The sequence below is a fragment of the Odontesthes bonariensis genome, chromosome 10 (assembly GCF_027942865.1).
Source record: "Odontesthes bonariensis isolate fOdoBon6 chromosome 10, fOdoBon6.hap1, whole genome shotgun sequence".
In the NCBI taxonomy this organism is placed as follows: domain Eukaryota; kingdom Metazoa; phylum Chordata; class Actinopteri; order Atheriniformes; family Atherinopsidae; genus Odontesthes; species Odontesthes bonariensis.
In genome coordinates this window covers 9409556-9425574 of record NC_134515.1, presented here as the reverse complement: position 1 = coordinate 9425574, position 16019 = coordinate 9409556, and the positions used below count along the sequence as shown (strand labels likewise).

Below are 16019 nucleotides of genomic sequence, written 5' to 3'. Positions count from 1 at the left end.
TTTGTCACAAACTGATCTGGGAACAGTTAGAGAAATATCTGCACACGTTTATGGTGAGGAGGGCACATACCAGCTCAATAAGTCTGGGATGCATTTACCTTAAAAAAAAAGTGAGGTGGAAGATTTAAAAATCTATACAAAATCAAACAGGGAGCCGGTGCATGGAGACATGTTAATATCACTCCAATTCTAAGAAATATGAAAAACTACTAACACTGAAGTTTGCACATTTTAAAAAGCTTCAGTATGTCGAATTTAGTGGCATCTAATGGCAGAAATTGCTAATTAGAACCAAATGGATCACCCCAAAGCCTGCTTCAGATCCACCTTTTGTTCTGGGGTACTCCTCAGGAATAAAATGCTGAGGGCATCCCGTAAGTTTTATTTAAAAAAAAAAAAAAAAAAAAAAAAAAAAAAAAAAAAATCCATCTTAAAGATGGTGAAAATAATTAACATTAATGTAGTGAGTGGGACTGAGGTGGCAGATACTTCGTTGACTGGTCTAGCAGCACAATGCACGTATACATGCGAGCATGACTGGATGAGGCATGCATTTCCTCAGTGTGTCCAGACAGGGCACACAAAGGAAATGTCACACATTCCTCGCTGGCCTCACACACAAACACATTTTAAGATACTAGCCTACGCAGAATTAACCTTGGCATCATGTTATGCTATTCAAAATAAGGACAAACTATAGTGCATGACTGTATCTTTGTATCTTCAAACATCTTAAAGCTGAGGTCCTCTCCTCCCTCCCTTCCTCCCTAAACTGCATGCAACAAGCCACACCGAAGCTACTACATTTCCTGCTCTTCCTTTCTACTCCTTCCACACATTCTCCCTCCCTCCCTCTGCTCTCATTCTCTTCACTCCCTCCACTTGAAAAAGTTCCCCCTGGTTTTTTTAGCCTTAAAAGGGCAAAAGAAAACTGGATCTTGGCAGCCCTCCCAATCCCTGAGCTCTGGTTACAGACGAGGCGGGAGGAGGGAGGAAAGGACAGGAGAAGGGAGGTAGAGGGGTGGAGGCCCAAGAAAGACAAAAAAAAAAAAAAAAAAAATGATGAGGGGGGAGTGCTGCAAGGGACATTTTTAAAGCCCGTTCTAACAACAGTACCGGCTCAGGACAGGCTCTGATCTCTGAGATCTGTTCTTTTGAGTGAGCAGATAGAAAAACGAGATTTGAAAGTTTCATAAGTAAAGACAGAAAACAGGAGGAGAAGGCAGCTTAGGAAAGAAGGGCAGGAGTCGTCGCATGCAGGGGAGGTGAGAGGAAAGACACAAGATACCGCAAAAAATGATGAATGAGGTTTAATACATAGCATGCGGCTTTAATCAACCATTTACTTCCTGGAATAGTCTCACAACTACCATCAAGCCTAAGACAAGAATCTAGGTTTTCCAAGTAATTGATAGTTCTTGGCCTGGAAAAATGATTCAGGTCTGGAAAAGCTGATCGCCTCCAGACACATTTCTGGCAGGCTGTGTGCGTTTGTTGGTAAAACCTTGTAACTTAACAGTAAGCAAAGAACACTGCGCTTCTTGCGACCTTTTTCTAAATCACAAGATTTGGCGTCGCTGCAGTTTACGTCACATTTATTTAAAGAAATTAAATGACAGGCTTCTTTATGTCTGCTTGTTCAATCTGAACATGAGGCAAGGGGCGTTGGGGCATCTTTCCAACTATGATGTAATGCAATAGCTGGAATACCACTGCTGTACTGAATGGGAATGCACAGTCTGCTAATCCCCCATATCCACTTGACCAGTCCTCTTTGGCCACTGCAGACAGGAACTTGTGGTAATGATAATGAACTTCTAAGAAGAGATCCATTTTGATCCCAGAGTGGCTAAAGTCTCCCTTATCTCAATTTTTTTTTCTGCCAACAGTTACTCATGGTCTATAAAAATTTAAGATTAAAATTGAAATATCCCACAAAAGCCAATAATTGGCATCATGGTGATGCCTAAATTCCGAAAATATTAGAGTACTTACTTCTTTTCCTTTTCCCAGGCTCTACTGACTTTTAGAGGATCCTTTCCTTGATCTCCTCAATTTCCACCACGGGAACCAGGAGCTAAATAAAGAATCACGACTATGTTTTGCCCTCAAAATGGCCCCGATCCTGAAGAAATAATTTACAGGTAAAGGTAGCGCTAAACATTCAAGCATGTGTCTTATTTCCTTTCCGTCTCAGTTAGTCCTTTTTGCCCAGTGACTTAAGGAGTAGTTGTTACAGTTTGTGAACATACTATCAGAAAGTCAGGACACCTGAAGCTCAACATAATCCTGTAGGAAGGTGCCACGTTGCCGATTTGTGTGACGTTAGATTGAAGCACACAACAACTGTGGTATAAAGCAAATTATGATGTTCCTTGAAAAAAAGTCCATTGGACTTAAAGTACCAACTGTTTGTTGAAATGAGGCTACATCTCCCTAGTTCTGAGTATTTTGAGCAAATGTGGGAAACTTAAAACTAAAAACAAAATTCAGGGTGGGAGATTTCTAGTGTTCAACTTAATATATATCATTACTGGCACCCCATAAAATGTATTCAAAACAAAACCTGTTGATCTTAGTTGTAGCATCAGAGATGCCATAACTTTGTGGCATTTAAGTATAAAACTATGTGTTTGGGTGGCACATTTCTGCATTATATGCAGAATTTATATATGATATTATATTTTCATATCAGACCAAGTGAAACTATAGCATCGAAACCTTTAAGTGTACTGAAATGAGCTTTAAGATCACCTTAATAAATCCAAGTTTTAAAACTCTTGCTGTTAAATACAAATCACCAAGTTCTTTTTTTTTTTTCCAGGATCGTTCTATTATGATGCAACATGCTAACATGAAGAAACAGCTGGTTGTTGCCACACAGGAGTTTGTCTCAACCTGTATATCATTCTTGTAGCTAGCTGCCAGGTACAAAAGTTACAACACCACTCTCTTTATCAGGCATCCTGCCAACATGGATAATGGGAAGGGTTCGGTCTTACAGCTGTCATTGCACAGTTTCCACAAACTCTGCACACGTTCAGTCAAGCAGGAGTAAAGAAGTATTCCCGAAGGGTTTTAAAAATCAGGGCTGGGCTGCTGACTCACTGAAACAAGGATGCTCCTGTTGAGAAGACTTCTGCACAAACGGCATAAAGTTAAATCAACAAAGCGAGTCTTATTCTGCAGAGCAGCCAATGCTTGTTCAAGCTTCATGAGGCACACAAACAGGATGACATGAGGTGAAATGACTTGGCTTCAACAAATATCGGTGTGATAAGGACAGTGAAATATGCACATATGCTTGCTATGTAACAGGAATGGCTCCACAAGTCCAGTTTTAAAGAGCAGTTAAATTGACAGGAAACCAAACAAAGAGTACAGCATGACAAAGTGCTGCTTCAGTGTCACTCTGGCACCTACTAGATGGCCTTGCTGCTCCAACTGCATTCCTGAATGAACACACACAAGATCTCTGGATTTATCAGCAGTCATGTGTCGTCTGCTGCTGATGCCAAATCATGGGGGGTGGGGGGGTTTGTCAAAACTACAGAAAGAGAGATTACCTACTGGGCTGAAACCTGGAGTGCAATCTGTGAGGATTGTGGGAACGGGGAGGAGAGCTTCACCGAGGCTGAATACTCTGGAGCTCAGGATCCAGCAAAGAGACAAGTGGATCCACTTCAGCTCCACAAGCAGAGTGACATGATACACAAAGGCACTGCGATGAAAGCAAGAGAAACACACCGAGAGTTCGGCAGGTGAAGACTGTAGCACAAGCTCAAGATTCTTGTGTTCAGTTAAGGGCTAAAGTTGAGATTTTAACCTTTTCAGCAACTTTATATGAAGTTTTAATATTCTAGAGGACTTTAAAGCATTTCTGCCTTGGAACTGCAGTGCATCAACGACTCCAGATCATAGATAATAACGGACAAGGTTTCATAGGTAACAACCCTAAGAAACCAATCCCTGGAGTCAACGTGCACGGTCGGGCAACTTGGTAAAAGGCCAGGGGCAGAGGTACTCATCACGGATCACTGAATACTAAATGAGGCAAAAGAGTGTAGAGTTGCTGTAAATGCAAGCCATTATAAAGGCATGAAGTCATCATTTTTTAAGGTGAAAACAATTTTATGGCTACTAATTAGTTTTATACAGTCATATGAAACCATGATTCAACAGTTTGTAGATCCAACTTTGGCAGCAACGACTTAAAGTAATGGTTTCCTGTATGGCATCACCAGTCTCTAGTATCATTGTGGAGGAATTTTGCTTCACTCCTCTTTAAAATGTTGCTTCAGTTCATTGAGGTTTTTGCAGCATTGGTTTCTGCACAGCTCTCTGAAGGTCCCACCACAGCATCTCAGTCAGACTGAGGTCTGGACTCTGACTGGACCATTGCAACACCTTGATTCTTCTCTTCTTCAGACATTCTGTTGTAGATCTGCTGCTGTGTTTGGGATCGTTGTCCTGTTGATGAGCCAGTTTCAGCCAAAGACAGATGGCCTCACATTTAAGTGCACAATGCCATCTAAACGTTGGTATCCAGAGGAGTTCATGGTGGACTCAATGACTGCAAGGTGCCCAGGTCCTGTGATTGCAGAACAAGCCCAGATCATCAGCCCTCCACCACCGTGCTTGACAGTTGGCATGAGGTGGTGTGCAAACTCTTTGGAAACGGCCTGGTAACCATTCATCTGAAGCTTCATTTACGTAACTAAGACCTGGTAACGGCCAGATTAACTGAACCAATAAATAACAGCTGCTTAGTTAAGATAAGAAAAAAAGAACAAAAACAGATCACTCAAACTCAGCCAAGGTTTGAAATCTCGATGCGCTCATTTGTCCAATTCATACAAAAACTGTAATGTTTATGCAAATCCCCCTAAACTGAAAGACGTTCTGTAGGTTTTATGTGATAAAGGTTTAATGCATTATTAACTTTTATGTGCAACTCATGTCCAGCTCCGTGCACTGATCCAGGGGTTGCTTTCTGGGTGGGGCAAGTTGCAGGTTGATCTTTAGCAACTCTTAATGGCAGTGTTACACTGGGCACTGTTGCGTATCAGTTTTCATCCATTTTTAGCAATGAGCAAAAGATAAGTAAAATGAGAAGTGAAACAGGTGTGGACATTGAATCATTTCAAGCATTAAGCTGGACCAAAACAAAAAAAAAAAAAAAAAAAAAAACAGATTGGGCATAAATTATGGCAACGGCATAAACATCTAAATATAAAGGTTAAAATAAAGTGTTGAAAGAGAATAGAAGAAGTTCACAAGCAAAGAAAGAAGGGGAGACTGCATGTATCATGCTGAGCAGAGATGGCAGTTTAGTAATTTGTGGTGAGTGTTGCTGCCTGGGTGTGTCCTTTTTCCGCAATGAAAGGAGGAAGTAAAAGAGGAGAGCAGGCTCCCCTCTCATCTTCAGATTAAATGACTCAAAAGGGCCAGCTAGAGATGAGGGTGAGTCAGCTGGAGGAACAGACACACAGAGCTGAGAAGGGAGGATCAGCGGAGCCTGGTACTGAACCTCGAATACCAGCAGTGCGCTGTGTAAGTTAAAAAAAAACAAAAAACGAAATATCTGCTGAAATCAACATTAGAACAGCGTGGCATTCTTTTTGAAGAGATGCTTATCTAACAGTGTCAACCAAAACTCTGAGAAACAAACTGGCCCCACCTCTTTGTCACAAGGTTTAAACCATGCTTTAACCTGCTGGCTGCAGCGGGGGGGTAGCAACGCGTGTCGAAACCTAAAGTGAACCAGACATTCCCTGAGGATGACAAGGACTCACTCATGTCTGATTCACTTTGACTTCCTGTGACCGTCTCTGAGAGAAGAGCGCTGCTGTCTCTTACTTCAGGTACATCCATCTATAATATCTGTCATTTAAAGCAGAGTTAATACTGTGAGCAAATTCATCCATTGCATTTTGAGCCTCTCAGAGGGCACTGGTTTACTGCTGAGAAGGGATGTATTGTGTTTGGGAGAAATGAATATAATCACAATGATAGTGCAGAATGTTCTTTTCTAATCCAGCACAAAACTGGCAAATCGCAGTCAGAAACTGCAGGAAAAGTATCCGTGTTGTTACATGCAGGCAAAGCCCCGTAAACCCAGTTTATGTCAGAAATCTGGAGCCAAGTTCTCCAAATTGCTGTGGAGACCCAGCCCGACATGAACACAGACAATAGCCCTGTGTGTGTGTGTGTGTGTGCGCGCGCGTCTCCCTCTCTGTGTCTCTGAGTGCAGGATCAGCTATCCTGTCCTACTAGGCCCGAGTTACATCCAGGCCCACAGAGTCTGGCTCACACTGGCCCAGCCCAGCCAAGGCGGCTGGGGAACAGAGAAACCCAGGGCCCCAGTCTGCACAGGCACAGGGACAGGCAGACCCCCCCCCAAAACAATCAGCCTCAAATCTGGACAGACAAAAGCAACGCAGCCTTGAACACCAAGAAGAGTGCCTGCCCTGTCACAGAAAACACATGCAGTGAAGCTACCAACAGAAACTCTGCAAGCTTATCTAACTAGCTTTCACAGGAGAGTTAGGCGTGTTTTTTCAGTCCAAGGTTATCTTCTTTTTTTCCACAGTTTAACTTTCACTCAGCAAACTTTACTTTGATACAAACTATATGACGCGGCAGTAAAAATAGACACCGACATTTAACTTCATAACCTCAGAAACTCCAAACGCGTTTGCAAAAGCTGCAGCACAAAGAGGGCAGAGCCCACCTGAGTGAAGCTGGAGAGGCGCACAAGCTGGCACTCATTCATTACGCTCACGCACGCTTCACACCCACCTATGGACACCAGCTTGATGTTCTCCTTGTCCAGGAACTCCAAAGCCACCGACACGTTCTCCAGCTGCATCTGGCGGAAGGTGGGCCTCTGGTTGTACTTTCTGAACATTTTCTTCTGGGACAGGACCTCCAGGAGCCCGATGAGCCGCAGCCCGTCGCCGAGGTCCGTCTGCAAGTTGCCGAGCCTCTTGTTGACGCATTTCAGGTGCTCGTTACACCAGCGCGTGAAGGTGTTCTGCTGGATTTTCTTCCACGGCGCATCTTCGGCCAGGTCCTTCTCCGTGGCGGGCATTTCTGCGTCCTTGTCCGTGGAGAGAGCGTTGGGAGCGGGCGCGGCGCTCTGATGGAGCCGGGGGTGGGAACCACTCATTTTTATGGTCTCTGCTGTCTCCCGGTTCGCTGGCTTCTCTTTCTCTGGGTGGAGTCTGTTCGACTTTGCGTGGCCGCTCGCTCTTTCTCACTTTTCAGCTCCTCTGTTTGAAAGAAAAGAAAAGGCAAGAAAGAAAAGAACGTGAGATATTGACTTATAGCTGGAAGATAAGGCTTTCGCACAGAAACCAGGCGGATAAGAAAGGGAGTGAGTCTGATTAACTGCAAAGGCTCCAAAGAAGAGGCAAACAAAGCTCCCTAAGTTCAGAACTGTGCGCATTCAATCAATTCCTCACGTTTAGCCCGATTATGTCCCTGAGCAACATGATGGGAGTCATTAACTTAAACCCAAACACACCTGTGAGAGAATCACGGATGGATTCTGGGTAATCTGAAACCCTTTTTCCAATATATGTTTTAAATTAACACAATGGACACATCTTAAACCCCTAAGATATATTTCATAGCTACACAAGATGAAATAAAGCATCTGGGCTATACCAGAGTAGACATGCTTCTTATAGAATTTCCTTTAACCAAAAGAAAAAGATCTGCCCCAATTTAATAACCTGGTATACTTATAATAGGCTTTAAACAGACAGCAAATTTATTATTTCTAGCAAACTTTATCTGTATAGAAATACGTATAAACATGTTCATGAATGACTGAATAAAGAAAATATCAGGAGTAATACTTTTGATCTTCACACAAGATCTGCAATTTGTACAGCCTTGATTTACATAAAAAGATTATGCCAAAACTGTAGGACAATCATAAGAGTTTGAATAAGGGCAACTGGACTTCTTCTTGGATCTTGAAGACGTTTCAACTCATCCGAAAAGGCTTCCTGGGTTCTAAACTAGATGGTGGGGAGTATACAGTCACATGTGTCGCTGCGTCCCCTGACCAATGTGCATGTCGTTAGAGTCATTATCATCTCTGAATAGTCTACCTGCCTGAAAGGGCATGATAATAATAAAGAAAAGGAATAATAATTTAAGAACTCCGAGGGACAAGGGGATTAACAAATATTTTTCGGGCTATTCATCATCTAAATTCTCCATTTCACAAAAAAAAAATTGGTGGTTATAAATTGCCACGAAGAGTTCTTTGAGGTGGTCAGAGCACTGTAACCAGCAGTTACCGGCTTATCTTGAATATCTAAATGGGCTTATGCAACTTCAGGAAGTCCCTAAATGCATATTTCCCCCCAATTAAAGAACTTAAAAGGCTCTGCTGAATTACCCAAAGCACCACGTCTCACATTCTCAGAAATATAAGATAAAGTGAGACATAAAAATGTTTGGAAAATAAGAAACCTAAAACACATTTTAGTTGTTTTGAGTAAATGATATTAAATGGCTTCGTGTTGATAGCTTCCTATCCTTTTAGCGTTGTTTTATGTCTATCATTTTCAATTATTTATAAATGATGCTCTCTATTGATGCACTTCTTTACAGATTAAACGTCACTGCATCAAACAGAGAGATGTGTTTTTTCCAAAGGTCAAGGTCAAACTTATTTCTAAAAGAACATTTAAAATCAGAAAAGTCAAATAAAATTTGCCCAACAACTAAAAACAACTAAATATGATGGTGCCGATCCTTTAAAACTTTAACAAATAAAATCTCAAAATCAAATTGGAAATGGGACGATGTGAGTTATGTGTTTGTGTTTTTCCAGGCCAGTCAAAATACAAGCAGCTGCTTTTTCAACTATTTGCCAACAACGTAGAGAAGACTGATCTAGACGGACGTAGTCATGATAAAAGCATAAATAACATTTTCCAGGTCTTTGAGGAGGAGATAAGACTTCAACTTGGCAACCAATCTTAGTTGGAAAAAAGCTTGATTGAATTTGCTAACTCCACCGATCTGCCTTTCCAACTTAAAGGGGAAGTTCGTTTTTTTTAAACCTGGACCTTATTTCTGGCATAAAATACTTTCCTCTACTCACCGATAACAGTTTGGTGAAAGTCGGCGTCCTTCGAACGCTATTCAGATCACTCGAGATCCGCGTATATCCATATAACGGGAGAGAACAGGGCAGAGACAATACAGCCTCTAAATAAGGGATTATCTGTCTTTATTTCACCAATACTTTAAGACGAATGAATGAATGAACGCGTACTATTGCACTGTTAGCTCAGAGCTGCCGTGTTGTTGTTATTGGGGGTTATCGAGGGGCTTTCTACACACGCATCTAGTGGGATGACGTCATCGACACGCTCCGCTGCAGCACAGCCCATTCACTCCGTGCTCTGTAACGGTCGGCTATCTTTACACGGAGTTTGCTACTAGCAGTAGCTTGTAATCTAAATATCATATGAAGGATTTTACCAAACTGTTATCGATGAGTAGATGAACATATTTTATGCCAGAATAAGGTCCAGGTTTAAAAAAAAAAAAACTAACTTCCCCTTTAAGAGCAACTATATGGGGGTCATAGGGTCAAGAATGCCAGCAGAATTGCAGAACATCAAATTTTCCAAATCAAATTATACTTGAGCTTCATTCATGGTCACCAAGGTCGGTAAGGTCATTACTTTCACTCAGACACTTCTAATGTCAAAGTTAATGAGCTGAAAGACCTGCATTTTATAGAAAAGGATATTATTTTTCCTGAGAACAGACCCCAAAGGGGACATATATAGTGAAACCATAATGGACCCGAAACTGATCCTTGAGGCACCTCACAAGTTACAGTAAAACCTCCCTCTCTCTCTCTCTTTCAGATATTACTTGAAACAAGTCAATAAACTGGAGAAAAATAGTCAAATATCAATGTTCTATGGTATTTGCCCCTAATTATCTGGGGATTTCACCCTCATCCTAATTTAATGCAGAGGAAAGAGAAGGAAAAGGGTGGAGAAAACAAAGCGATACTGTCCCAGATATAGAGCTAAGAAGGGCCTTTGCTCGAGGTCCCGGTGAGGAAATGAGCTCATCGGATGGTCATGGGTCCCGGGCCGGGCGTAACAAATATTTAAGATATCCGGAGGGAGCATCTGTCACTGATGTGATGTAACCCTTGTTTGTTTATTTCTCTCGCATTCAGTTCTGTTCTGCATTTCGGTGCCAGCACAAGCAGTGTGCTTATTTGTTCGTGTTTTCACAGGACGCATCCTCCGTCTTTGGCTTTCATCTGAGTCCATGTGTGGCGTCACTGTGTTGCAGCCCTGTCTTTAAAGAGGCTACAGTGTAGATCAGCCAGACGCTGAATGTCTAGACATCAGACTCACCCCCCCAACTCTGTTTGTCCTCACTGCTCTGACCAAGCAGCTGTATGATATCACACACCAGATAGGTATGTGCTTGATTATGCACTAAATGTGAGTGTCTGATTTAACAATGGCGCTGAAAGGCAGATTAATCTGGGATATTCTCTCTAAGCTTTTGAGAGTAGTTTTGAGATAATAGAATAGATGCCAGATGTCTGATGTAAGGTGTTGTCAACTTAGCTCTCAAATCACCAGCAAAGATTCCTGCCACTGTTTGGTGTTGAATAAGTCCTCAAAACAAAGTTATTATCAACACTTCATCAGCCCTCTGTGTTTTTAATGTGGCTGCTTGTAAAACAGAGTGATGTCATTAAGTTAGCAAACAACTCTGGTTTAAGAAATTATTAGCCTTGTATATAAGTGAAACAAGGCAAATCACATGGAATAATGTGAAAAAAAGTTATATAGAATGAATTTCTGTAGACATTTATTTTATGCGTGCACCATATTTTTGTGACTTGTAGACAGGGCAGGGCTCATCACCATGGTAACTCAGAAAAATAAGCTTTCTATCATGCATCAGGTTTTGTTAGAGGGCGTGTTTTTAAAGCCGTGCCAAGATGCTTTCCTTAACTTAACAAGTCTGTTAGATGCCTTAACCTAATCAGGTGGATTTGATGGTAACATCTACCAGCAAGTTAAGTGTAAAAAAGAATGAAAATACAGTTTTAAACATAATGGCGAATAAACGCAGGTTTTCCAGGCTCAAACAGATCTGTGTTATTCCACTTTTCATGTCCATATAAACAAAACTCTTGAAAACAATACATTACGAACAAAACAAGAACACCTTAAACACGTTAAAAGCTCATGCCTCGTAACTATTTTACAAACTTATGAGAATTTGTCGGTGTCCTGCATCTGTTTTGGCTGATGACTAAGCAGCAATAGAGCCGCCCCTTTAAGAATAAATAGAATATTTTGAATCTAAGCGACATGAACCCACTGTCACTTCTTTTTCTCACATAAAAAAAACAACCTGAAATTACACAGCTTCGATGTAATTAAGAAGCATTCAGCCAAATCTCATACATCAGATAATGAGTTTATTTGTGAAAGGTGGGGCGCTGCAACAGAGAGTTATCCTAAGTCTGCTGATCATCCAGCTTATCTTGCACTTGGGTGAAGCTTTCAAATATTTGTTGTTATAAAATAGGAGTGTAAGTATAGTCTAAAGACGGAGGGCACCGAGTTGCATCACTAGAAATGTTGCATCCAGCACTTCAGATTTGACCATTTTCCATATGTCCGAGAAATTTTCTTAGGCTAATTTGCCATAATGCCCCTTTAATATGAAACCTGATTCAATTTTAAGTTCCTTTCTTTCTATGAGTAAGATGGAAGGAGATACTTGAGCGCAGCTTTTTGACTAAATAAGGAGATCAGTGCCAGGAGCCACAGTATGGCCTGCAGCCATCAAGAATGCTCAGCCTTTGTGTGTGTGTGTGTGTGTGTGTGTGTGTGTGTGTGTGTGTGTGTGCGCGTGTGTTTGTTTGTGTGTGTCTGGTCAAGGGGGAATCTGAGGAATGCTCCTCACCCCCGTAACAACCCCGGAGCCCCCAGCCTTAATAACACCCCAATAAAAGAGCCCTATTATTGTAACACATAAAATGTGGCACCAGCATGTTTTTAAATTCACTGTGCCATTTAAAACAATGGAACAATAGCATTAGATCGTTTCAGGCATTCAGCTCTGCTCCCTCTGGATGTGTAATTCGCCCCAATTCACAACTTTCATTAAGTATAAACTTGTCACAACAATTAACAGACCTCATTAAAATATTCAACTTATGACAACAACAGCAGAATAGGAGAAAGGCCAAATTAATAGCTTTAAAAATTCCTAAATGGAGAGGCGAAAGCAGCAGAAATGTCTTGGTTTCACTGGATCAGCTGTGGATTCAACTCGTGCTGAACTTCAGAAAGCACAGAAAAAGTATGGCCTGGGAGTAAGTGAGAGTTAAGGAAGCGGGTGCAATATTCACTGTGTATAGTAGCCTATTGTTTCAGTGGAATTTGCTAAATAAACAAGAGACAAAACATGGGGTGGAGACAGAACGAGCTGACCAAGATTTGTCCAAATGTCTCGCAATGTTAAGACTGAACTGGTCTCTCTAGCTTGTGATTTGGCTCCATCTAGCGAGCAAATACGGTACTACATTTCTACCTTTCTCCTAAATTGTATCCATCTCATCTTCTCTTGGCCACTTTGTTCTTTATAATCATACTTTTTGCTTTTGATACTTGAAGAATATTTTGTAGCTATAATCCTCCATGTTACTGGGTAACATATTGAATGCAGGACTTTTATTTGGAGAGGATTAATGAATATCAACCCTTACATAGAAAGCATCAGAGGACAAAACACCAACACCATAGGCTCGAAAACAATAGGGGATGTCACTGCCTTTACTATGTTAAAAGAATAACTGAAAGTTGAGATGTGTCTTTTTGTTGTGCTCCTGAAACTGTTGTTAAACCTCAAGGTGATGTCAGGGGAGGCATAAAGAAAGAATGTCAAACTAAATGTGTCTGAGACCGAAAGATGTCTGTGAATTTAGAATTAAGGTGCATTTTTTTGTACAGTTGGGGGCTAATATCCATCTGCAGTCCCTCCAAAGAAGCCTCTAATGATGTGCATGTTGCAGAAGTAACTGATAAAACAAACATGACTTTGAAAACATAAAGAATATAACAATAAAAAGGCATAAAGAGATTCCCAACCCTGGATATGGGCTTCTGAGCTCTTTGGTAGCAGATCTGAGTGTCTTTCAAAGTCTTGCTCTCTCCACCCAGATACCCAGACTGCCTGAACAGACGCTTTCAGATTTTAAAAACTTAAAATCTAACATAATGGCCCCCTCTAGTGGAAGATTGTGAGCACTTTGTCCCCCAACAGGTTCGATGAAATCTAAAAGGAGGAGAATGTCTTATGCCGAATGTTAATAGAAGGAATTATTACAAGAAGCAAGACCTGTATCAGTGTTATTTTGGATTCATATGTCCGCAATGCACAGCCATAATCCAACAGGTCAGAACCTTAAATTACCACGATGTACATATTGGATTAAAAAAAAAAGATCAAAAAGGTTCAAAATTCACATAAAAAACATCCTGAACCAATCTAGTTTTTAAAGAGGATCTTAGTGAGCAAGATCCAAAGATAGGCTGAATAATGGAGTACTGCATTTCTACATTTTGCTTACACATCATGGCCTTTAGCCAAAGATTACAATGAGTGAAACAGCAGCATGAGTTTCATTTCCTGGATAAAGCAAAATATGTGAAAACCAGGAGGGTGGGACACAAAGTTTGAAGTGCATGAGCTTATTTCAAAGAGCAAACCGAAGGAAGAAAGAGCTTCTTGATGCCATCTGATGATCATGTCATAGGTTTCATAAACTCCTTAAACTCCTTAAACTTTACTGTAATGTAAAGTAATATCAGTTTGTAATGTGTTGCGCAGAATGAGCGCGGGGCTTAGCTGCCCCCCCACCAAACGCTACTTCTATTTTCACAGTGCAAACCTTCCATGCCAGCAGCTTTTCACCGTCACTAACCACACCCGATCGGCCGAAAGCTGAGCGGTGCAGAAGTCTGCACAGGAAGTTTAACACTACACATGACAAACGCTGCCAACCACATGACGTGAGACGGTGGAGGGTGAGCGAGTCAGACACACAGATTGCAGCAAAGTTATGGTTTTCCCCTTGAGTTTACGCAGTAAGAGTGGTGAAAGTAGACCAAGATGTGTCAAACCAGGACACACTTCATTTGTTTACATCTCAGACATCCTATGCCAGCTCGCTTCGGCTTTTGCTTTGTTGCTCGGTTCACACCACGTCTTTACCTTCGATCTGTTGTCAAGCTAAAAGGATGTTATAAGTCATTAAAATTTCTCCAAAGCTAAAACTAAATTAAGAGCATTCATAGGAATTTAAGATATGCCCCACCATAAAATAATCTCTAGGATAAACAATATAAATAACACAGAATTAGAAAAAAGAAACACTCAGTTACTGCTGGTGAGATTATTTTTATTGAAAAGAATTCAGATCCAATTGTCTGACATCTAAATATCACATGATTAACACTCAAACTAAAGCTTAAATGTATGGTGCTGCTGACTTTGGTGAATTTGAAAAGTCTAGCATTAGTTTTAACATCTTACTACTTGTATACTAAAGACAGACATTCCCACATCTGAGATGTTAAGTAGCTTAAAGTGGAATAAAACTAATGATCACTGGAGGACGGCTCCAAGAAATATCTGGTTTCTGCGACACATTCATGAGAATGTCATGAAAATCAACACCTTTATAGTGACATTACATGTATTACATTTACAGGTGGGCTGGTCGACCCTCTGAAAAATCCCACGTTTAGCTCAGTATAAAAGATACGTATGTTTTGACCAATCAGGTTTCAGCCTCCAGCTGCTCTGTCCATACAGGGTTAAGATGAAGAAATGAAGAGCCAAGATGGCATTGCCAGATACCAAAATAGTTCAGTGACTAATGGGTGATGACAATGACTACATTCATTTCTAATATGAAGCATACCACATATGTCTTAGTCTAATGTTAAAAAGCTATAGCACAGAAATGAGTGTCATTACAGGCACAAAACAGAGCTACTGTCACTCCAGTTACTGCTGAGATCAGATTTTAGTTTGATCTGAGTTTGCTTAATAATATAACTCAGAGAAAAAGCTCAATTTTAAATTGTTTATACTGTAAACAGATAACTAGCTAAAAGCTAAGAAGCCTATGAATGAGTAGATTCTGTGCCGTAAATGACCTTTAAAGCATTTTCCCATGCTTCCCCATTTAGTTACTCTATCTCACGTCACATTTTATATGTTTCAGCCGCAATTAATTTGGTGGCTGTTTGGTTTAAATGACGAGAGAAACACTTTGGAAGCATCGGTGTATCTTAGATTTAGTCTTTTCATTGCTCAGAAAACCAATGACATCACAGAATAAGTTTCATCACAACTTCTAACGCTCATCTGTTGCACTCCAACATCCTCTGGACACTCAGAGATATCTGATGATGTAAGATTTCTTTTTGAGCTGGACTTGGCAACAACAATAATTTAAAAAAAAACTTCAAGTCGTGAAGAATTCAGGAAGAATGACGATCTGCCTCAACTAGTTGAGGGTCAGGTCGGGGGCCATATTTCTCTAGAACTACCGTTTATCATAATCTAGGGTTTCCATGGAGACCGTTCATACATGCCACATGAATCTAATTTAATTTGATGAAACCAGTCATTATATGTAAGAGGCAAAGTAGTCCCATTATGAGAATGTGAGGCTCTGTTTCCTCTTTATATAAGCAATCCCTATCAGGTTTCTATCAGAGAAGAGCTGCAAGTAAATAAATACAGGGGTGGACTCTGACTGAGAATGCTTGCTCAAGTAAACATTTGAGCTACTTATGTGTTTATCTTTATCCCGCTTATAGGTCCACTATGGTTATAAGTATAACATTGTAACCAACCTATTTCCTAACTGTTTAACTTACTGGGTTTATTGCATGTCTTATGGGCCAGATGTGGCCAAC

General features: G+C 40.8%; 1 protein-coding gene across 3 annotated transcripts in view; it reads right to left on the bottom strand.

Annotated features, from left to right (window-relative positions):
* The window catches only part of flna (filamin A, alpha (actin binding protein 280)), a 54436-nt gene that overhangs the window by 37170 nt on the left and 1247 nt on the right, over positions 1-16019 (bottom strand). For all 3 annotated transcript variants that reach the window (XM_075476153.1, XM_075476154.1, XM_075476155.1), the window contains exon 2: positions 6802-7274. In XM_075476153.1, the coding sequence (XP_075332268.1) occupies positions 6802-7171 (370 nt within the window). In that variant the 5' untranslated portion in view covers positions 7172-7274. The remainder of the gene's footprint in view (positions 1-6801; positions 7275-16019) is intronic.